The sequence below is a fragment of the Polistes dominula genome, unplaced genomic scaffold (assembly GCF_049000335.1).
Source record: "Polistes dominula isolate Pdom_NZ unplaced genomic scaffold, Pdom_raw_medaka contig_31, whole genome shotgun sequence".
Taxonomy (NCBI): Eukaryota; Metazoa; Arthropoda; class Insecta; order Hymenoptera; family Vespidae; genus Polistes; species Polistes dominula.
Window position 1 is genome coordinate 3783171 of NW_028300925.1, and position 24330 is coordinate 3807500.

General features: G+C 33.0%; 1 protein-coding gene across 11 annotated transcripts in view; it reads left to right on the plus strand.

The window, feature by feature from the left end:
- Positions 1-24330, plus strand: part of LOC107072631 (uncharacterized) — a 52101-nt gene that overhangs the window by 20905 nt on the left and 6866 nt on the right. For 2 of the 11 annotated variants that reach the window (XM_089171031.1, XM_015332794.2), the window contains 15 exons: positions 5971-6293; positions 8990-9289; positions 11050-11238; positions 11323-11833; positions 11898-12131; positions 12213-12515; positions 12589-12723; positions 12813-13552; positions 13708-13897; positions 14201-14506; positions 15591-15627; positions 16387-16529; positions 20350-20784; positions 20893-21366; positions 21445-24330. The exon at positions 21445-24330 is cut by the window's right edge and continues 6529 nt beyond it. In XM_089171031.1, coding sequence (XP_089027157.1) covers positions 6010-6293; positions 8990-9289; positions 11050-11238; positions 11323-11833; positions 11898-12131; positions 12213-12515; positions 12589-12723; positions 12813-13552; positions 13708-13897; positions 14201-14506; positions 15591-15627; positions 16387-16529; positions 20350-20784; positions 20893-21366; positions 21445-21516 — 4353 coding nt within the window. In that variant the 5' untranslated portion in view covers positions 5971-6009 and the 3' untranslated portion in view covers positions 21517-24330. Of the gene's footprint in view, positions 1-3564; positions 4003-5970; positions 6294-8989; positions 9290-11049; positions 11239-11322; positions 11834-11897; positions 12132-12212; positions 12516-12588; positions 12724-12812; positions 13553-13707; positions 13898-14200; positions 14507-15590; positions 15628-16386; positions 16530-19510; positions 20264-20349; positions 20785-20892; positions 21367-21444 lie in introns of those variants that run through there. The other 9 variants (XM_089171035.1, XR_016176091.1, XM_089171027.1 and 6 more) reach the window with 9 other exon arrangements.

The following is a 24330-nucleotide window of genomic DNA, read 5'->3' on the forward strand; positions in this document are numbered from 1 at the left end:
GTCCATTATATTTCAACGTGACGCGCTGAACAACGATGGGGCCCTTTACTTCACTGAGCTCTAAGCGAGAGTCGTCGTTACTTCTAAACGACGCCTCTGTCTTTTTTCCCTATCTCTTTCACCCTATATTTTTTATTTTTATTTTTATTTCTATCATTTTTCAAGTAGGGAAACAAGAAGAAGAAGAAGAAGAAGAAGAAAAATAAAAAGAAGAAGATATGTGGAGAATATATTTTCATGAGAAATGATAGGATAAACATTTGAACGTAAGATACACGTAATACGAAGCGATAGCAAATAAAAATGCTTTATCTGATCGTATCATTTTCCTCTCAAGTTTAACGATCCATATAAAAAAAAAAACGTGATATCATCCTATATATGGGATTGATCAACGATTCACTCCTAAATTGATTATAAAAATCAATTAGACTTTTCTTGAAACAACACAAAACTATGGAAGGTAGAGGCAAGGAGTAACATCTCTGTGTATTTTGGAAGGTTTTCTGAACTATTATTTATAGAAAATGCTGAACAACTTTTTCACATTTTCTCCCATAAGAGATGTTACTCCTTACCTCTACTCTCCATACACAAAACGAATAACAAAAATGAAGAATGGAAATAATAAAATCAGTCGAGAACGAACAATTGCTTTAGTCCCAAAATATTCCAATAATAAATGAAATTGTGGATTAGTTTTGCACGTACAGACCAGAAACGATCCATTCGAGTAAAGTAAATTATTGTCGTCATTAGAGTAACAAGACTGTGCAACCAAGCCGATAACTCTGTGCATTGTTAGAACTAGTGTGCTCTCGTATAATAATTCCCTTAATTAAACGTTCTAATATCGAGTGACTCGGTCAAATGAATCGGTTAATCCCCACCTGACCGTTTGGTCTACATTTCCTTGTTTCTCTTCATATTCCTACATATATACATACATACATATATACATTTATATATATTGAAATACAGACGTAGCATAGATATCGAATAGTGTCGAATGTCATTGGATATATTCAGGTTTCAGGATACACGAAAGGAGAAGATGTTGTGTTTTAATCGTCTCACAGATCCCATCATCTGATCTCAACACACATATACACATGTCTTTGACGAGTTGATCATTGAAACGATGCCATCGCCTTGACAGAAGATACGTGCTTTCGCAGAAACGAACCGATCGAACACAGTATATCTCCCCTTTCCCTTTCATATCTATCGAAGGGGGACCATAATACGATAATGAATATATGGCTAGTCGAGCTACTCGTAATTCAGAACTGAGTCACACGGCATACGAATGAGAAACAGAGAGAGAGAGAGATATATATCTGAAGGGTAGCAAATTCGTACGCGTCATCAAGTGACTCAAGCATCACCCTCCTATTCCCAAAACTCTTCTCTCTCTCTTTTGTCTTTATTACATTTACTCCCCCGATATACCCCGATCATAATCATGTCTGTATGTGTTATATTTTTCCCTCGGCATGGCAAAAAAAGATTTTATCGTTCGATCTAAAAAACTAACGGGACGGCGTTAAGTTCCATTCGTTCTTCGATGACTTTTTTTTATATTTTTTCTTTTTTTTCTTTTTTTTTTTTTTTTTCTTTTTTTCTCTTTCAATTTTTATCCAAGAAAATAAAAGACGAGTGTACGGAAAAAAAAACGGGCTATATTTCGAATGTATTTTAATATTTGATAATTTTGTTATTTTCGTATTCTTTTTATCGGATCACGTGAATGAATAATAATGGGAATTTGAGATAAATATTAATAGACATTATTGATTATTTAATATCAGAAATGTTAATAAAAAAAATTGATCATCCGGAATAATGTACTTTTGAAATATAAAATATTCGTTAATCACGATCTATATATAAATGCATATATTTAATAAGAAACGATTTTAAAAAAGAGATACTCTCTCGATTTTGATGTCTCACACATATCTCATATATCGATTATTTCTAATTTTAATAATAGAAATCCTACTACCACTGCGAATGATCTTGGAGAGTTCGAAGGAAAATTCGTATCTTCCATAATAGATCGATGGGGTGGAGGGGTACTCAAACTCACACACACATGATAAATATAACTGTATGATACTAAGTAACGAGTGAAATTAATAATCTCTTTCTTTCTTTCTCTCTCTCTCTCTCTCTCTCTCTCTCTCTCTCTCTCTATCTATCTGACGTTTCGAAGGACGATATCCGTTCTGGTGGTTTTCAACGCATCATCGGTTTATCGTCTTTTTAATTAACCGCGGTTATATAGGAGATACCTTCGTTGGCTAGCTTGTGCTACTAGCTTCTTTTATTTCTTTCTTTTTTTTTCATCTTCCTGTTGTGAGCCGGAACTTTTTATCGTCGAGGAAAATCTCTAGAAACGCATATAAATCGTCGGGGGTTCGTTCGTTCGTTCGTTCGTTCATTCGTCCGTTCATTCGTTCGTTCGTTCGTACGTACGCGAATTTTCTGCATTTTTCGCATACGTCGAAATCGTTGAGGCACGAAATCGTTTATGTATAAAAAAAAAATATTAAAAAAAGTCAAACAAAAAAGGTGATAGACTATCGAGATGTAGAGTGAGGGAGAAAGAGAGAGAGAGAGAGAGAGAATATTTTCGTGTGTTGAAATTCGTTGGTGCGTAAGCTTCGCGATACCCCCACGTCATCATTGACGATTTTATATCTTTGTTTTTCTTTCCTCTATTTCTCCAAAGTGATATATTTATATATGTATTTGTAAAACAAAATAAAATATGGAAGAAAAATATTTGATAACAATAGGTAGGTATGGGGAGAATATGTGTTAAAATAAATCGAAAGATCCGTGACGAAACGTATAATCTTTTGTCGAAATAAATTGATCCATCTATTACAATTTGAAAAATAAAATTGCACGACACGTAATATAAAGTTGGTCATTTAAATTCTAATTATATATATATATATATATACAAAATCATTTTTATATATCTTTAGATAAAAATTTGTTCTAACATTTGAATTAGGAAAGTTAAAAATTCTAAAAAAAGCAAACGAACAAGACAATCCCGAAAGTAAGCAAGCGAAGCAAACAAGCAAAGCACCATTGTCCGAGTCCAATTGTAAAGGTTAACGAATAAAATCAACGTGTAACAGTTTCGTGTGCTTGTTTTGCCAAATCAATTGTTAATCGCGTTGCCTTTTTCAAAATATACCGTTAAATGACTAATGGAGAATGCGCAAATATCGAGTTACTCTATAAACGTTTCCGCGTCGTGCTATTATTTGAGCTGTATAAAAATATTACGATCAAAACAATTTATAAATAATTGTGTATGGAAAATATTGAATAATAAAAAAAAAAAAAAGAAGAAGCAAGTAGCGCCTAGTCACAGGTGTAACAAGTACAATAATTACATGCTCGAACGTAGATTTGAATGTTGTTGCGCATACGTTTAGAACGATAACACTAATTATCATCCGACAATTAACTATGCTCCCTTGGTGGGTTCCGACATCAGTTAAGGAAACAGACAGAAAGTGAGAGAGAGGGAGAGAAGATAGGAACGGACGAGTAAACATTTCACAAAAGAGAGAGAGAGAGAGAGAGAGGAAACGTTCGCCATCCCGTGTGCCAAATAAACTCGCATACCTAACTTCGAATAAGACCGAGCGAGAGAGATAGAAATACATAGATGAGGAGTACAGTGATGGTACCTAGTAGGAACACGAACGGGAGGAGAACTCATAAGAGCAGAAGTCACCTGCAGCTTCAAGTGGATTACCGTCTGACTGTTTCCACCCTTCTTCGCTACCAACACAACGTAGAGCGAGCATAGTTGACGAGAGGGATAGATGGTCCCTCGTATCCAACTTCCGTCTGTCTTCCTCCTCTCTTACTCGCTTTAACCTCTTTGAAGGTGGGCCAACGTATGAAGTAACACTTTCGAGCTCACCGCAAATGAAACGTGTGCGAGGAGAGAGACAAGTTCTAGCCAAGGTAGGATTTGCTTTGGGATTTCGGTGTAGGTGTGTGTAATCCTCCGGCTCGTGTACGGCCTCATTAGCGAACGACGTAAGAATTTTTTGTCACTCCTTTCAAACCACCGACGTTCATACTTTCTTTTTTTCTTCTTTTTCTTCTTCTTTTTTTCGACCTAACGCCACCGTTCCTTTCATTTTTCTTCTTCTTCCTCTTCTTCTTCTTTCGGCACTACCCTCTTGTAAAAATATGCGGAAAGAAATGGCACTCGACGCGCGACGTCCTTTCGAAGTTAATAATAATACCCTAATTGCTCGTCGAGTGATCGTCAAACACCAGCCAAGTTCTATTAATGGGAACTTCAGTTTTAAGATAATATCCTTGCAAAATTATCTATATTTTGATTACAATATCTTGTATTTTGATTTATTCATAAGGATCAATGTTTCCTTCTTCTTCTTCTTCTTCTTCGTTTTGTTAATAGATTCCCTGAAATGAAATTAAAAGGTGGTTTGGATTCAGAGTCAAAAAATACATATAGTTGAATCGATTGCAACGAAACCACCACCACCACCAGTAGCAGCAGCAGCAGCAGCAGCGGCGGGGTCGTCGTCAGGCTCGTTCGAAATAACACGCCGAGGATAAAGTTAAAGTTGATTTAAATTCGTCGGAGTATTCCGGAAAAATAGAGTAGAAAAGAGAAGAGAAGAGGAGTTGGAGGAGGGAAGGGGAGGGAGGGAGGGGAGGGGGGAGGAAGAAATCGATAGACATTCTTCTCATAATGGAATTGTACAACGTTAAAGCAAGTAAATACGAATGCAACTAATACTTTGAAAAAGTTTATTATTATTATTATTATTTCTTCGTATTTGTAAAAGTTGACTTTTAATTGCTCTTTGCAATGTGATAAAAAAAGAAAGCAAGCGATGAATTTATTAATGTCGAATGCTTTGTACCGTCTTTGAAATATTCTCTCTCTCTCTCTCTCTTTCTATGTTTCCTTCGATATCTCGTCGATAGTATTGCACTCGAACGAATAGATTACTCTTGGCACATATTTCCCCTCTTCTTTGAACTTATTTCTTTTTTTTCTTTTTCTTTATTGAATTTAATCTCTTTTTATTTTTTTTATTTTTTTGTTAAATTTTCTATCTTCGTTTCTGTGATCCGCAGACACAACGCATTAAGATATTAGTCTAATACCATTAATGATCGGAGTTTAATCCAGAATCGTTCTTATCTCATCGAATGGATGAGCGAATATAAAAAGGGTGGTGAATAAGAGGGGAAAAAGAGAAGGAAAGGTGGATTTTCACTCTGCGAAGCGCTTGATTTCTCGAATCGAAGCAATTACGTGACAAAGCATTTAATTGATAACCAATTTGGAGACGGGTTCCTTTCTCTCTATCGTCGGATCAACTTTTCAGCTGAATCCACTGTATCGATTCCTTTTTGCTTTAAATCGACACATCTCCCCCATTTGCACACCCATCGACACCCATCGTCACCCACATCGATGCTTCTCTCCAATTGATTCACCTGAAACAGATTAAGTCCAGGCAACCGAAGAAACGAATTAACGCTTAACGAACTACGCGTTGTGTACTAATTATTAACCCCAAAAACAACAAAAAATAATATATCCATATCGTATATTATATGTGCACGTAAATATATATAAAAGACTAAACAAATATTTCATTAATTATTATTAAATAAATAAATGATACCGTGAACTAACAATATTTATAATGCTTTTATTATTTTTCTCTTTCTTTTATCTCAATATTATTTGTTAAATATTAAACAGTTAATATTATATCAATATGTATGCGTGCGAACGTATACGAGATTTAATATTTGCCAAAGAATAATTGCAGAAATGACTATACCTACTTGTTTATTTGTGCGTGCGTGCGTACGTGCATGTGTGAGTGTGTGTGTTATCTTTCAATTGATTTTAATTTAGTTTTGTTTTAATTGCAGAATGGACATACTCCTAAGGGACATGAACGTTACGTGGCGATGACAAGCCTGATCTTGGAGAACGCGGACTTAAACCGACTTTTTCCAAAATGCCGGCCTAGGGGCGGCCCACCCCCGCCCCCGGGGGGCTCCACGCAGACCAGCCAGCCGCATGACAACCCTTGCCAAACGGAGCCTGCCTCTGTTACCACCATCATCACCACGTCCTCCACCGTCACGATTGCCTCTGCTAACGACACCATCATCACCACCACCCCTTCTTCGAATCTTCTTTCCGCCATATCTGACGACATGATCGACCTTGAGCGCGACACCTCCGACAGGCAAGTTATAATCAGGGCTGACAAAAGGAAAGAAAATACAAACTTGGGTTGGAATGAGCCAAAAGTCTTCCTCTAGGCGGGTTTTAAATTGTTTACGCAGTATACAAAATTCATTACTCTTTCTTTCTTTTTACTTTTTTCGAGACTTTTCGAGCTCGCAATTAGACTTTTAGCTTTACAAATTAGAAAAAAAAAATAAAAGGAAAGAAGTTATTGGTCTTTTTAAAAAAAAAGTCTCGAAAAAAGTTAAATTTAATGGATTTTTTTCTCCTTTTTTAAAAATCAACCTAAAAAACTTTGGGCTCGTCCTCTATATATATTTCACCTAATCGAAAACTGCCCTGCGCGAAATTGAATTTGTATCTCTCTCTCTCTCTTTCACCCTCGTAATTCTCTCTTTAATTCTACCCTTATTATTTTCTTTTGCTACGTCCATTCGTCTTTTTTCCTTCTTTTCCATCCCTCGTTGGTCTCCTCCTCTTCCTTCTCGAATCGTATCCTTCCTTCCTTTTATCTTTCCATTATTTTCTTTTGGTCGTTCTCTCGTTTATCCTCGGGCAAAAAACTCCACGTTATTTTTCTCCCTCCTCTTGGAGAAAATGACGGATCTTTTTTCTTTTTTACTTTCTTCGTTTTAATACCATTTATACGTTTACTTCTTTTGATACATACATTTACGTATATGCATTAGATATACATATTTATGCAAGTGCAGGCAGGCCCGTTTCTCTACATTTTGCAGGATCTCTTGATCTTTCTATATTTCGTCTCATTTTTATTTTCCCCGAATTTTTTGCACTTTACGAAAGCCTCAAATGCGCAAGGCCCTTTTGCGCACGTGTATGTTTATACTACTCGTCGATCTTCAAAGTTTCTCTTCGTAATTTATTTGATCAAAAAATTCTAACAGAAGTTCAAATATCCCTTGGAGATATATTAAGAATAAAAGAGGAATACACAAAACGATGATTAAAAGTGGGGGGAAAAAAAAAAGGGAAAGAAATTACGCTTGGAAAAGTTAGAAAATTGACGAATAATTACGGTCAGGCGAATAACTTGAAAAGCCAGATTACCATAACCAAGATTATGCAAAATATGTTTGTAGGAGGTGGTGGGCGATAAGCCGACGCCCGTTTGTTTTCGCTCGAGGATTTTTGGATTACAATGGAAAACGGGACACGCGCTTTCGTTAAAACGCGTTCTTTCTTTCATTCCCGTTATTCCGCTTACTCGTTCTCAAAAGATCTTTGATACGAATTTCGCGCGTTCGTCCGAGCAAACAAAATGTCGGTTCTCTCTATGCGGTTTTCTTTCATTTCTTTTTCATATTCATATGCATGCCATACAACATATGTCTCCCTTTTCTTTCTTCTTATATTCCCACAAAATCTCGAAACATTTGGAAATGTATTCAAAAGATTCTTAAAATTCCAAAGACCTACCTTATATTAAATATTTCTTTTCGCGAAACAACGTTTGCACATTTTTCTGCGATTTAAATTTCAAAAAAATGTAGAAACAGATCTGACGGAAAGATTACACGTATTGAACACTTCAATATTAGAAAGTACACGCGCTTTTTGATAAGGGTTGGGGGGATCTACACGGAAGGGAATCTCTTCCTCGAGGAATACGAATTCCACGTATAGAGACTATGGAATCCATCGCGTTATATTTCACTTTCTCCAATCTCCGATAACAAGTTTTCATCAATCCTCCTCATTCCAGGTCCCCGATGAACGTGAGTGAACTTTTACCACGATCACCCACCGTCACTTCGCGAGAGAAATAACTTACTCTACTTTTTTTTCGGTATCCCACAATATTGAAAATATTCGCGCAATTTTACGGATTTCCCATTTGGAATCGTCATGGATCGCAAATGTGATTAAATCATTTCTGGGTCATCTAATGTATTTAGACTGTTGTCTCTCTTAAGGATTGATATTTTAAATTTCTCTGGTAATAAGTATTACATTTTAATTTGATATAATCAATTTACATACATAAACAGGTATTTTGATAAATCACCTAGGAGAATTTACTTAGCTCCATCCTGGCGCTGGTACGTGCGTTCCTCTCGTTCATATTTCTTATACTTGTCTTTTAAAATAACTCGATATCGAATAAGTAAACGAGATTAGAGAACATTGAACAGACAAGATAATGTTGGTAAAGGTTTACCAATTATCTCGTAGGTTCTTTTTTCTTAAGATTAGTTAGGTCAGTTCATCTTTACTTATGGATTGGAAATCTTAATAAAGACCAAAGAAGGATTCGAAGAAAAGAATGATAAATATATAGAAGAAGAGAGGTAAGAAGAAGAAGAAGAAGAAGAAGAAGATGAGCAAATTGATTTTAAAAATCGATATAATAAAAAAGAAAGATATGTAATGCTTTTCTTTTCGTATTACAAACGTTGGACTTGTTATTCTCATGAACGTTGAATTGCCATGGCACGTGTAACGATAGCCCATTATCGAGCAAGTAATTGGTAGTGATGTTATTGCTCGTTAAAAGTACTTCCTTTCGTTTCTGATTGAAAAGCTGTTTTAAGTAAGTGTAGCAATTAAAAAGAAAGAATTCTAATACTAACACGAGAAGGAAAATATATAAAAAATTGTATAAAAATCAGGCTTAATTATTTGATCGTTGTTCGATTGACGATTGTTAAGAGTTCGAAGTTACGTTCGTAGGTATAGGAAACGAGCGAATGGCAGAAAAAAATCAGCTTCGCTGTCCCGTAGGACGGCGAGCGTGGTGGCCGGTTATGGTGCCGAGGGCCAATTGCCGATCGGTACATCTACGAAGAAGGCATTATCCTCGAGTTCGTCCTCGGCATCAGGACGATCCGAGGATGCACCTCAATATGGCAGCCTGGCGGGTAGCGATCATCAGACGCAATCCCAACAAGAGGACAGCGGACCCGAGGAGAGTCCCGTTTATATTTTGACCTCCGCCAAGGGAGATCGTAGCTACAGATTACGTGACTCCAGGTGAGCTTTTCTTCAACATTCTCTAAGAAGTATACTTAATTTTAAAAAGAAACATACATTACTCGAATAGACGATAGCGCGCGTATTTCAAAATCATTTGAATAATCAGGAACGTCTATGACGTCATGCGTTTAGTACAGTCCAAGTAGTAATTTTGCTATTTTCTCTCTCCCTCTCTCTCTCTCTTTAAAGTATAATCACCGATTGCGGTTTACCACGGCACACTTGTGATCCCGTTATTATCGACAACTCGTGAATTTTAAGTGGATGCAATCGGCCATACACAACGTGTTGTATGGATAACAACTATTTAGTTAATTTGAAAATTATGCGAGAAGCGAGTCGATAAGAAAGAAAAATAAATGTTTTGAAGTTGTTGTTGGCCCACTTATAATATGTTTTTAAAATGTAAAAAAAAGAGAGAGAAATACAAAAAAAAAGTAGTAACGTGGCGTAGTTTCCAAGTCGCGTTAGGGTTGTGTGTGTATGTGTGTGTGTGTATGTGTTGGTGATGCGTTATAAGTGCTTATCACAAATTCGCAGTGGCTTTCTTTGTAATTAGCAAAAGCCTGTCTACCACAGAGCGTAGCTTAAACAGATTTTTCAAAGCATCACTTTTAATTTACACTCGACGACGCTCCTTTCTCTCCGTCTCTCTCTCTCTCTCACACTCTCTTTGTCGGTTTATCATCCAGGTACGATTTTATTCTTTTTCTTTAAATCGTTCAACAATTTATTCCACCACGCTTACATTTTCAACTATTTTCTCTCGTGATTTTAATTATCAACAAAATAATATACCGAATAATTAAACGTTCGTATCTCTCGAACAAAATCTTCCTCACGATCATTGAAATATTCAAAAATACTTTAGATTTCAATCATTTTATATTTTACATACAAGTGACACAAATTCAAATGTTTCTCATATCGTTGAAATGCTATCGATCTTTTATCGTTACTGTTCGATAATGCTTTTAATCGATCGCAGGTAACGCATGTAATCAAACGTTTGACCTATTTAAGAAGAAGCAATGTATTATTATCAACCGTGTATACATACCTGTACAAATATTTCTCTTGTCTCTTTTGAAAATGAATACACGATTTATATAAATTATTATTAATAACTTTTTATATCGATGTATGATTTCTTTTAGCGCGATAACAAAGCGTCGATTAAAAAAGTTTGTCACTTCTATTCGAGATCGACGAGAGCGCCGCCAAACGAACAGTTACACGAACTATTTTGATTAAACATCAAAAAGATGATATTTTTGTTTTTCTAGCGACAAAAAAATCGGTGATTTAATTATCATGGAATTTTTATTTTCCTTCTTTCTTATTACTTTTTCTTTTTTTATTAACAATTGATTAGATCTATCGATAATAATGCAGAAGACTTCTTATGGTTTCGTACAGAAAATACATAAACACTAAACGTTGATGAACAACACACATGTTTAGAGAGGGAAATATGTTCCATCAAAGAGGTGGGAACGTAAAGCGCTTGCATTTGATATGACGTTTAGCGGTTAGTTCATTCTGTCATTTGAATCATCCATTATATTGTTTATAGAAATGACATTACCTGTGTTTTCTTATGACAACACATACAAATTATTGTGTATGATATAAAGTAGTAGAAAATTGTACTTGTAACATATTGAAATTTTAATTATAAATTCTATGATCATTTATAGAACAATATTTACAATCAATTATCATTTAAAAATCATCATATTTTTATTTCTGTACAGAATTATAGAAATTGCTGGTGGTCGAGAAGTATTTTCGCAAAGCCGAGGAAAAGTAGCAGCAAGGAAATCACGCTTTCATGCTGCATCCAATTCATTAAATAACGAAGATACTCAAGCAGATAACAAGTTATCCATTAAGAAAAACAATAAATCACCGAGCACGCAAACTATTTGGGAATTACGAAGCCGGTAATTATTACTTCTCTTTTAGCATTCAAATCTATAAGCAAATATCATTTAATCCTTTTTATTACATATATAATGTTTTTACAGATGTGGTGAAACAAGGAAACAACGTACAAACCGAGAGGTTACAGAGACTGTATTCTCATCCGAGGTGCATTCAGTACGACGTAATCCTACCAAGTCTATCCTTGATTACGATTCTCCTAAAAGCAATCGTAGCAATTGTATTATTAATTATGATTCAATTTTAAATAGCAATAATGTAGAATACAGTGTACCTAAAAGTATTACTGATCTGGATTATGGGTTGTCGAAGAACTGTGTAGATTATCAATCTAATCACACTACACCTGCAAGAAGTATGGCTATTGTTAGTGACGGTGAAGTGGTGGTGTTTGACGATATAGATGACAACTGGCAAGGTTTGCGTTTGGATTTAGCATCAAATAATACAACTCAAGTTACAACAACTAATTTAGATTTGGAAACAGAAGATTCTCAGAGAGGTCGTATTCCTCCTGAACCGCCAAGTTCTAGCGTTGGTAGCACTCCAAGTCCTACAACAACGTATCATCATAATACATCTGAATTCTTCAAGGTATCTCATTCAATATTATTTAACTTATTATTATATGTAAATTAAAACAATGATTTCTTTGTAGGTTGTAACAACAGCAAGCGATTGCGAGATAGATTCACCTTCCCCAGAGCGTAACCATAAAGTTGCAAGAGTGATAGGAGAATTACCAATTGCGCAGTATTCAGGAAGTCCAAGACGTTATGGCGTTCGTGAAAATCCACAACTTCCCAGTTTGTTATCGTCACCTTCTGTATACATGACACCGAGACCTGGTTTTCCACAAAGAGTATTGCCGACAACACCCAATCATAAAGAGGTATATTAATAAACACAATTTTTCTTTATTTTTCTACAAATATAACATTAATATCATATAATATCATTTTTATTATTAAAGAAGGAGGATGTCTCTGCTGAAATTATCGTAGAAAAACCTGTGATAGAAACAACCATAGCTCACACGGAAGATCAATCGTTAAACGTTTCACCGTCGTCTCCTAAAATTGAGGATGAAGAAGAAGATTCATTAAAACCACCAGCATTACCTGCTGACAATATAAGTAGTCTTGTATCACCAGGTGGCAGTACTTTTGATTACTTGTATGAATTTTCTGAAACTCGAAAAGTATTAGAAGAATTTTTCAAATGCCCGCCTCCATCCAAAGAGAAAGAGAATAGCATTGAATCGTTTCCGTTCCAAGTGAGTATTTCATCTACCTCATAATATATATGTCGAGAACATTAATAAAAATGATTTTTAATAATTTTACAAGGACTTGGATTATGAACTGCGAAGACAAGGAGGAAGTTCATATGTTGGCCAACGTTTGGCTAGTGGCCCACCCCCTACGGAGGAGGTTATGGTACACGAATCACCAAAAAAGCAAAGATCTGATTTTCCTCAAAATGTAAATACTATATTTATTTATAACAAAATTTACTTACATATTCTAATGTAAACTAGTTTATTGATTAATTGTGTATTCTTTTTTTCCAGACTGGCGAGCACGAAAACAACTTTTTGGATCTCTCAGTAGGCACTGGAAGCAGTGAAGATCTTGGAGAGACAGAAGTGGGTTTACAGGTTGGCCACTCGCGTAATTTCACATTAAGTCCTGAAACAACTGACTGCGACAGCAATTGTGGAGATTTAGATAGCGAAGTTTCATTAATGATGATGGATAATGAATTATTGCCGGCCAGTGGTTTGCTTGGTTCTGTTGGAGATTTAGGAAATAACTCGGATTCTCTTAGAATCTATACGAGTATGCCTGTATTAGAAGATGGTTTATCTAGTGGACATGCTAGTGACACTGATAATAATAATCCAACGGTTATGCTTATGAAACGGCAAATAAATGAAATAGAAAAGGAAATTATTCAAAGGACGCGCAATGATATGTTAGGAACTGAAAATGAGCCGGTCAAAGATGTGAGTTTAAATGTCACAAAGGATCTCTTGAATACATTACAAACATCATCGCCTGATTTATTTATTGCGAAGAAAGAAAACTCGTATGAAACCAATGAATTACAACTCGATGGATTAGATCCTTTGGGTACACCACCACCACCTGCGCCACAAGGTAGACAAAGTGTCAATTTGGAAATAGGTGGTGAAGTAGAAGCAGCCATTAAAGATATTAGAATGGCATTGCAAAGAACTAAAACACTTCCTGTTAAATCTCCTTCTGAAGAACCACCTGAACCAAGCGTTAGTCCTATTTGGATACCAAGGTATTTCTATCATTATTTGAACAGGGGTATTCCAAAATCGTAATTGTAAATGTTATTTATTTGATGAATATGTGTGTGCATTGCTGCTATATCCTTTTGGAATACCCATTACATTATCTTTATTTATTGTGCGAGTTCATCTAACTAAAATGTAGTATATTGGATTTCAGGCGGAGAATATGCATGGAAAGTAATAGCGAAGATTCGGAAGCACGACGAGGAGGCGACGAAGCGGATGTAGAGATAGAAGAAGGTCCGGACGAAGAAGAAGCAGATACTGATCTTGAGACTGATCGATTATTAGGACAGCAAAGAACTGACGATCAAGGATTTTATGATGATAAAGTAAGGAATAAGAATTTTTTTTTATTATTTTCTATATTCGTGTATCAAGTATCAATAATAACACAATATATTCGTGACAAAAAATTTGTTCTCTAATATATTTATATATATATGTTTACTTTGAATGCATAATCAATCCATATAACATAAACACATGTTGATTAATTGATTCAAATTTGGTGACTTATTGGTATAATGTATAAAATTTGGTATATATATTACGTATATTTAATTATTTCCTTAATTGCGATTTGAAAAAAGGTATATTGGTGTCCTATTAATGTTGTCCTTGGTATTATGCAGGGGTGGCGGAAGCCTAAGACTAGGACAATGTTACCACCAATGAGTGCAAAAATCGCAACTCCTAAGCAAACCCCTCCTAAAACCTTGAGTGTAACTCCTATAGAAACGCTAGCATCGTCCGAACCTTTGCCATCTACGTCTACTTCCATTTCTCCACCTCCTGTAGTATCTGTTATTCAATCACCACCTTCTGAACGTGAAGTAACCACCCCTACGCAACCTGCAACAAGTCCACAGAAGACCCCAGTCAAAAACTCTCCCTCGTCCCCTCAGAGTCTGAAGGAATCTAGCAACAAGGTGAAAAAGGTGCCCTTTCAATGCTCTTTCTTTCTCTCTCTCTCTCTCTCTCTCTCTCTCTCTCTCTCTCTCTCTCTCTCTATCTCTATCTCTATCTATCTCTTTCACTTGGGTCTCTTTTTAGAATGTAGTATATGGTACTTTAATGGACAATGATAAGATAGCACTTGTTGATGCACGATAATTCTGTTATAACATTACAGATAACTAGATCTCTTCTGATATACATATATTCATCTTTCTACTACAGTTCTTCAATTGTTGTTGTATATTGAAACTTACAGTCTCATCAGCTTAAATAGAATTAAGATTTGAATATATACAGACATTATTGAAGTGGAATAATTTTGTATCTGTTAAAAAACAGTTCACATGTAATAATGATGATGATGATGATGATGATGATGATGATTTGTCGATTTGGCATATTTAAGCTGAGAGATGCATCTGTGCCTGAAAATGAAAAATTTTCTTTTAATCTCAATGCAAACCTAAAATTTCTCCATAATTTATATATCCTTATTGCCTTTATCTATAATATGCTTATTTCTTTTTTATTTTATTTCATTATTATTATTATCAGTACAAGTCTTATCTATTAAAAAGGAATGATATGTATAGATCATATTTTTTTAATTAGGAGCTTGCTTGTGTGTTGTGATTGTAAATATAATCATAATTAATTACCAGGTGATAATATCATTCACGTGCATACATTTATTTTAACTTAGTAAAGCTTTACCACCGTATTCTATATGCAAAGATTAACAGATTATTTTACGAGTCTTCTTTTACGATTACGATTAATCGTTTTTTTTCTTTTTTCTTTTTGCTTGTTAGGAAAATACTTTAATAATTTTACAACAACAACTACAACAAAATTCTGAATATTTATAATATTTTATTAATTACACAACATTACGGTAATTTTAGTATTAATTGCAAAACAATGCATGATCGGTATTTTGTTATACGATAAAAAGCTTTAAATAATGATTATTATGTCAGCATTATAGTCAAATCTAGATATCAACATGTTTAATAATATTCTTTGAACAATTATTACGTGCATTGCATACTTTATATTTTACAGGATAAAGAAGGAAAGAAGAAAAGTCGAAATAAAGAAGGTAATATTATATATTCGTATAATTTTTGCTCGTTTATTATAAAAAAAAAAAAAACTAACCATTTACACATTATATGACTAACAAAATATGTTAATGATATATTTTCCTTTTCTTTTTTTTAATTGCTGCTTATTCGAATGCATATAATTGAACTTGCATCGATTCGTCATGGCATATATATATATGGTATGTGTTTTATCAACGTGCATTCATTATTAAATAATTTTGTTCATTTACAATATAATCTATGTACTTTCTGTTATTTTGACGAGCAAAACAAATTTATTAAAGAAGATAAATGTCAACCGAATGATCAATATTTAATTTGTAGAGTGCAAAAGAGATGTCTTTAATTACCAGTAGTCATATATTTTGGATAATCAGAAACATATTTTCAAAACTTCTTGTGATAAGATAGATTTCATCAATTCTGTTGATAAGCGGATTAAACTCAATGACATATTTCTTTCTTACTCATATACTATATGCATAATCTGAAAAAGTAGTGAAAATGTATAAATTGTAATTTTAAAATATTTCATTCATATCTTTTCATTGCTTTTATGTGTAACGCAATACTAACATTACATCAAATGGCTTTAAATCAAGCCAATCAAATAGGGATATTATCAGATAACAAATTGTTAACATCATTTAGTCTAATCCATTGGTCTGACGAATACTTAGCAGCATTTGGTAGATTGTGTAGTGCTAAATCTAATGCTGATTCTAAATGGTGCGTTTCTGTGGAAATTTCAGCATTATTGGACGATCCTTCAGTGTTAATCGAAGGTGTACTCTTCAGAGCAAGATACTTAGGATCTACTCAATTAGTATGTGAGGGTCAACCAACTAAATCTACTAGAATGTGTCAAGCAGAGGAAGCTGTTTCTCGAATAAAGGTATGTGTGCATCATCGATATATGCATAAATTAACATTATATGCATTTAAGAAATCTTTTATTTCTAATAATTATATCGTTCGATTACATTTATTATATTCCCAATGCAAAGTATTTATATTAGAGTGTGATCAAATTATTTAATATATATATATAATAAATTAATTAATTTTATACAATTATATTCGTTCTATATTTTAAAGGACCATTTTTAATTGTTTATATATTCAAATTTGAATGTAGACAAATAAGATAATAATAATAATAATAATAATATTATAGGATTAAAACGTGTAAAATGTATTGGAAATATAAGAATAAGTATAATAGTATAATTATTGTTTTAGACAGTATAAAACAGATTCTATACATATATTAGGATTGCCATTATTAGTGTTACACAATGAATTATGATAATCTCAAATTATAGCAGCATGCTTTGAATGCTTTATAAGATTTAATTTGCAACTTAATTTATCATTAATAAAAATGCAATATTTTTAACTGTAACAATGTATACCTCAGTGTTAATATTTTTAACTTTTTGAGGGTTTTTTCAGAGAAATGGTCTTTTAATACAAGTTAAGCCAGGCTTTCCCTACTGTTATAATACTTGTAATAAGCTTACCGTGTAAGAGAAAAACAATTGTCTTATTTTCATATTAAATTGACTCTTAATGACATTTTGCTTTTACTTTTTAAGTATGCCAAATAGATAATATACAGTCAACTATTTACCTCAAATGGTTAAAATACTGAGTCTTAAAGGTAGTTAAACCTGAGAGTTTTTTACAGGAAAGAATACTGTGAAAAAAAAAATTAAGTGTGACTCGGTGTTGCATTATGTGCACTGCCATAGTTTCAAATATATATATGTATATATATATATATATATGCCAAAATATTTTGATATATAGAATTTGGTCATTTATATCCATTCTTTTCCATATCTCCTTGATAAATTATGAACATTTATTGAAATAACTTATACTTAAAAAAATTATCTTCTTATATCTTACAGTAAAATCTTTCCTTTCACTCTTAGGTTCTTTGAAAATTACAAGTCAATGTTTGGACAATTGACTTTGAGATACTTATGAAAATTGTACAATAAATTAACAGAATGATTAATCAGTTGAACGATGAATGATTAATGTTATTAAATCAAATAATTCATTAGTTTATATAAAAGTAAAAATAAATTAGTTCCATCAATTATAATTACGTCCAGATGTTGGCTATTATATACATATATATGTATACTTTATACGTATACAATATCTATTTTATATGAATAATCTTAATAATTGTGAACTGGCCGGTGTGCAAAGAGGCCTGAATGTTTCAGTGTAGCGCCCCCCTTCCTCACATCACCAACACCACCACCTGACCACCGAACACTGTCATCTTCTCAGTGTAACTTGATGTGTCTGTTTGTCGGTCTCTCTCTCTCTCTCTCTTCTCTCTTCTCTCTCTCTCTCTATCTATCTCTTTCTCTTTCTCTCTGCAGATATTTTTCTATATTTGCTTGCTATATCTATCTATCTATCTATTTTATTTTATGTTATGCGTATATAATGAAAGTATGCTTTATGCACTAAATATATTTCTTCGCAAAACTTTGGCCTATATGATGCGTACTTTATTACTTTGTATTTTTCATGCTACAGCAGTGATTAAAGCAGGTGATTACTGCTTATTTTTTAAGAGGAAAAAAGGAACTTATATAATATCCAAAGTATTATTGTATTATTAAGCAACAAGTTCATTTATTTATAGTCTGTATAATTTGATAGAATGTAGTTGATTTATATTGTTTTCTTTCTTTGTTAGAATTCAATTAGCTCCTCACTCTTGCATTTTTCTTATTCGTTGAGTATTTAGATTGCTCCATTTGTGTTAAAATAATTCAACTGTAATGTTCTTCGCTTCTCATTAGTGTATATGATCAGTAGACACTTGATAGTGCCTGCACTACTGAATAAACTTACTTTCATACACGGTGGATCTATCATTGTTGTCACTTGGAATATCTTTTTTATATTATTGACAAATTTCTTGATTCAAATTTGCATGAGGGAGATATAGAATACTTTGACAAACAAAAAACAATACCAAGACCATATGCTAAATGATTTTAAAATCTAACAAGCAAGAGATATCTCAAGTGTTAAGAACTATCAACTTATCCTGTATGTGTTCATACTCTTACAAAATTACATGAACAAATCTTAATCTGTAATTTTTGGGTTTGTTTCTGGATCCATGAAAAGAACTCATTAATTGATATTATCCTTGCTCGTAATCCAAACTCATTGTTAGATCAATTTATTAATGAGTAAATTACATCATAATAATATGTTTCTAATGCTAAAATTAGATTTCATTACACATAATGAATATTATATCCTTGATTGCTTTTCTTCTTTAATTATTCATCGTAAAACTTAACGATAACTACTATTTTATGTTGAATAATTATTGAAACCACATTGCTTATTGACATTATTAAACCCTGTACTTGGAACTCTGGGTTGCTAATCGTTAATCATTCATGAAAATCTTACCACAAAATATCGTCTAAATTTTGCATCATTATATATATATATATATATATATTTGTAATTATTTATAATGTCAGCATCAAGCATTCATATCTGTGTATCAATAGTTAATAATATATAAATATGTTTGATAATTATTATAAAGACAATTTAAAGTACGCATGCTTTTATATACGTATACATAAAAATCCTTTTAATTTAAATGTTTTAAATATATTGGAAATGTTGCACACACATACAGAGTACATACATATATATATATACATAGAAATAATAATTATAATAAATAGAGATTTAAAGAGCAACTCAGATTCCAATAACTTTTTGGCTCTTTTGCCTTGTTTTGTTGGTGGTGCGTGGCAATGTGACTAGCAGAGCCTCTGTTTGTTTGTTTGTTTGGCGTGCGCGTAACGGAAGGATGGGCCAGTGCCAATGCAGGCTACGCTCTTAAACTATGGGGGGCAGCATGGTTACGGGCGCTGCAGCATAACTTCGCAAGGAAGCCTAGAGGAAGACGAATGTGACTCAAGCGAAGAACTTATAGGGAGTGCTTCTGGTGGGGGCCAGTCCGAGACACACACAATAGCCGCCCAACCAAAACTGGCCCCGATCAGTGGCTCCTTGGGGCCCACAACCGTTTTCAGACTACAATTTCTTGGGTCGGTGGAGGTGGAAGAGGAAGGGGGACGTAAACGGCGTAAGCGCCTTAAGAATCACATGGTGGAAGAGGCTGTGACTAAAATAAAGGTCCGCCTTACCCAAATGTACTACCTCTGTTTGTATTAATTATCTTTTGGAAAGATGTTTCTTAGTTTGCTCTTTCCAATCAAATATGATATCAATCAATGTGAGAAATATATTTCCTTCATATATTCTCTTCAATTCTTACCAACCAATAAATGGAGCGTTACATTGAATTTTAACATACTCTTAAGACAAAGTACACATTTAAACTCTCAGGTTTATGGGATCTTCACAAATAATACATTATACAATTTCAACCATATGCATCATTCGCTTTAAATCAGTGCCTGATAATAACGTGCATTGGAATGTATAATCTTTTTCATTTGACAATCCTTTTATCAAAATGTTAATAATCACATATTCTTTTTCCTTTTTTCTTTTTTTTTACTTTATTTAACATGCTGCTTCTTGCGATAGGCACTGGTACGTACATTTTATAAGGAATATATCGCATATGTTTGTACAAGATAGTTTGTATATTACATAAATATATATTTGATTTTATTTAGGCACCGGATGGTGAAACTCAACCCAGTACCGAAGTCGACCTATTTATTTCAACAGAGAAAATTATGGTTCTTAACACGGACTTGAAAGAAATTATGATGGATCATGCTTTACGAACGATATCATACATAGCAGATATCGGTGATTTGGTTGTTCTTATGGCTCGAAGACGATTCGTACCTCATGAAATGGAAGAAGCCCCTAAGATAAACAGGACTCCCAAAATGATCTGTCACGTTTTTGAAAGCGAAGAAGCTCAGTTTATTGCACAAAGTATTGGACAAGCATTTCAAGTAGCTTACATGGAGTTCCTAAAAGCAAATGGAATAGAAGATCATAGTTTTGTTAAAGAGATGGATTATCAAGAAGTACTTAATTCACAGGAGATATTTGGCGACGAGTTGCAAATGTTTGCAAAAAAGGAAATGCAGAAAGAGGTAATTGTCGATGTTATTCTTTCACGTTTACATACGTTCCTATACTTGTTAAAAAAAAAAAAAAAAATAGTTATCTAATATGTTTAAGAAAATATAATGAATTTACAGGTAGTAGTACCAAAAGCGAAAGGTGAAATTCTTGGTGTAGTGATAGTTGAATCCGGATGGGGCTCTATGCTGCCAACTGTAGTTATAGCTAATCTGGCACCAGCTGGTGCTGCAGCTCGTTGCGGGCAATTAAATATTGGTGATCAAATAATAGCAATTAATGGCGTGTCGTTAGTTGGCTTACCTCTATCAACATGTCAGACGTACATAAAGAACTCAAAAAATCAAACGGTCGTAAAATTAACTGTCGTACCATGTGCACCCGTTGTTGAAGTGAAAATCAAGAGACCCGATACAAAGTATCAGTTAGGATTTAGTGTACAGAATGGGGTGATATGCAGTTTGTTAAGAGGTGGTATTGCAGAAAGAGGGGGAGTAAGAGTGGGTCATAGAATAATCGAAATTAATAATCAGAGTGTTGTTGCTGTACCACATGAAAAGATTGTTAATCTTCTTGCCACTTCTGTTGGTGAAGTAAGTATAAACTGAACGATTATGCGATATAATTATATACCTGAAAATCCACAGTCAAAGTTATTCATTGTTTTACAGATCCTGATGAAGACAATGCCCACTTCAATGTTTAGGCTATTAACTGGCCAGGAGTCTCCGGTGTACATATAAACGTTCAGTTGCCTGGCTGATGCGTAGTGAACAGACAATACATCTGCCATCCACTACCACACTATTTACCACTTTACTGTACAGATTATTTCACGCAAATTGCTTTGTGTTTCAATTCCAATGGAGCAGTTCATACGTCATCAGCGCTCCTGCTTAGTAAACCAAGACTACCTAGGTACGTTAATGAAAACGTTACTAAATATTTACTCGAGCATAATTTATATAATTATTGTGATTACCTTAAATATACATAATATATATATATATATATAAAAATATATATATAAATATACACTTTATTAAATTAATGAGATTTTCTATGGCAAGTCCTTTGAAATGCCTTTGAAAAATTCACTCTTGACAAAAAAAATTGCATTCCCATAAAGGAGAGAATAGTTGGTCCTAGCGTTTAAAGCTTCAAGCAAGAGTTGCAACTACTCACACGAATATGATGCAATAATTCTTGAGCAAAAATTAATAATAATATTAATTAATTATAATTATAATAATTATAATAATAATTAATAATAATAATTAATAATAATTATTAATATTAATAATAATAATATATACTTCTCTTGCTTTCCATATCCGTCATTTTTTTCTCTTTCCACATAAAAGCAATCTTGTATAATGTACAAAAGGAAAGAAGACAAAATAAAAAAGAAAAAAAAGAAATTACTAAGGAGAGATACATCCTTTAGTCATACGTAAACCGATTTTAAGATTAACATAAAGTCTACAGTGCATGTGCATCTGTATAGTGACAATGCTAAAGCATTTTAGGCTAATCAGAAAAATCATTGTAATTGATATAAATGTATATGCTTTATTTTATGTAAGAAAAAAAAAGGAAAAAAAATGATACACACTAATCTCTAATATCAATTGCCATAGAGGATCACATTATTTGCGCCAAGAAAGACGCTAGGCGACGATGCAGATGATGCAGTGCACATGATTATAAATAGCACAAAGCTCTTTATTGATATTTAGAGCAGAGCTGAAACTGTATATTATATTATATTAGCTAATGACGTAGTAATATTTATAAAAAAAAAAAAAAAAAAAAAAACGTATCTCCTATCATCTTTTGGAGACTCAACTTTACATCCTTCATTTAATCTTTTTTATCCTTGAGCTCGTCGATGCTTGAGACGCATTGCCCGAGTCTTATTAATTTGTACTAAACACTATTGTCTATTATATAGAATTTTCAATGCATAAGTCTCGTGATATATACATATATGTGTATATATGCATTTATATACACACGTATGTCATACATATATATGTCATAGTAATTATATAGAAGAGTCAGCAAAACATAACATTAAAAAAAGGATTCCCCAAACACCATGATAATATTTTTCGTTTATTAATTTTTTTTTTTTTTTAAGAAGCTACATTTATTTTTATTTTTTTGTTTTTTAAAAAGCTGCACTCTACTTTATTACCTCTTTCTATATATCACTAGAAGATAACAACATTTGTATAGGATATGCGTACATGTATATGCAGAATATCGACAGGGCTATTATATGTAATATTCTATTGTAACAAATTGAATATATATATATATATATATATAATAATGACGATGAAGCATGAATAATGAAGAAAAATGTATGTACAAAAAAGTACAAGTTAAAGAAGATCTTAATATTTGCATTATAGCCCAACAACAGAAGAGATGCGAAATGCATGTCGCACAAGTTATTATATTGAATAGTAGCGCTACTGATGATGATTTGATTGAAAGATTATACACTAATAAATAATTCTATAAATAACGTTTGCATTTTCATGAGATTATTTTATGAACAAAGTGTTATAATATTTAGCAAATTGTATATTTATTAGAATAATCTGAGTTATAATTTTTCCTTCATTTCTGCAGATAATAATATGTAAAAAAAAAAAAAAAAAGAAATTAAGGGTTGGCTATAAATAAGAAATGATGATGATTATTATTATTATATACATAACTTAAATGACTACTAATTGCGTACAATATTTCTATACTATGACAATGTAAAAAAAAAAAAAAAAATACTAAAGCTGACAGATTTCAATAAGGCTGCTTCTTGCGTGCGTGTAAAAGCCTTTTATTTTAGTCAGCGTACAACAGGGAAGAATTTGTCATTGAAAAGAATTCCTAAATATTATAATATAGCGTTGCCGTCATATTTGTGATCGTATTATGAGGAGAGATACAATTTATTTTACTGAAACTTTTCAATCTTAATCACACGTTCTTATTACCTAAAAGGCAACACTTTTCTCTAGATATTCTTATTGGAGTCTGTAGTGGCTGGTTGTGCGCACTTAGTGTAACTACTTTCAAATGCATTGATATGCAATGTATAATCCAATTACACTTGAGTCACTGTAGCACTGTGTATTATAAAATTGTTCTAAAATATACAGACTGATGCAATCTATGCTATAAAAATAATAGGATAAATTATCCATTCCACACACATTACATATATATATATATATATATATATGTAAGCTAAATAAAGTCAAATAATACCATCAGTGAAATGGTACCTCTCTTCTATATAAGTACTGTGTATTATAATATAATCTAAGTTGTATCTATTTTTGCTGAAAATTTCTCACCTTTAAAACTATTCTGCTTAGAATACTGAAGAATGTATATGCGGTGGTGCAAATTTTTAGAACTCTCCTGGTGTTTGATAAAATTTCAATGCCAAAGTACATTAAGTAATTAACGTTTTAAAATTGAATTCTTCTTTTGCATGCAATGTGATTTTAACTGCAAATAAATCACACTTATTTCAATAT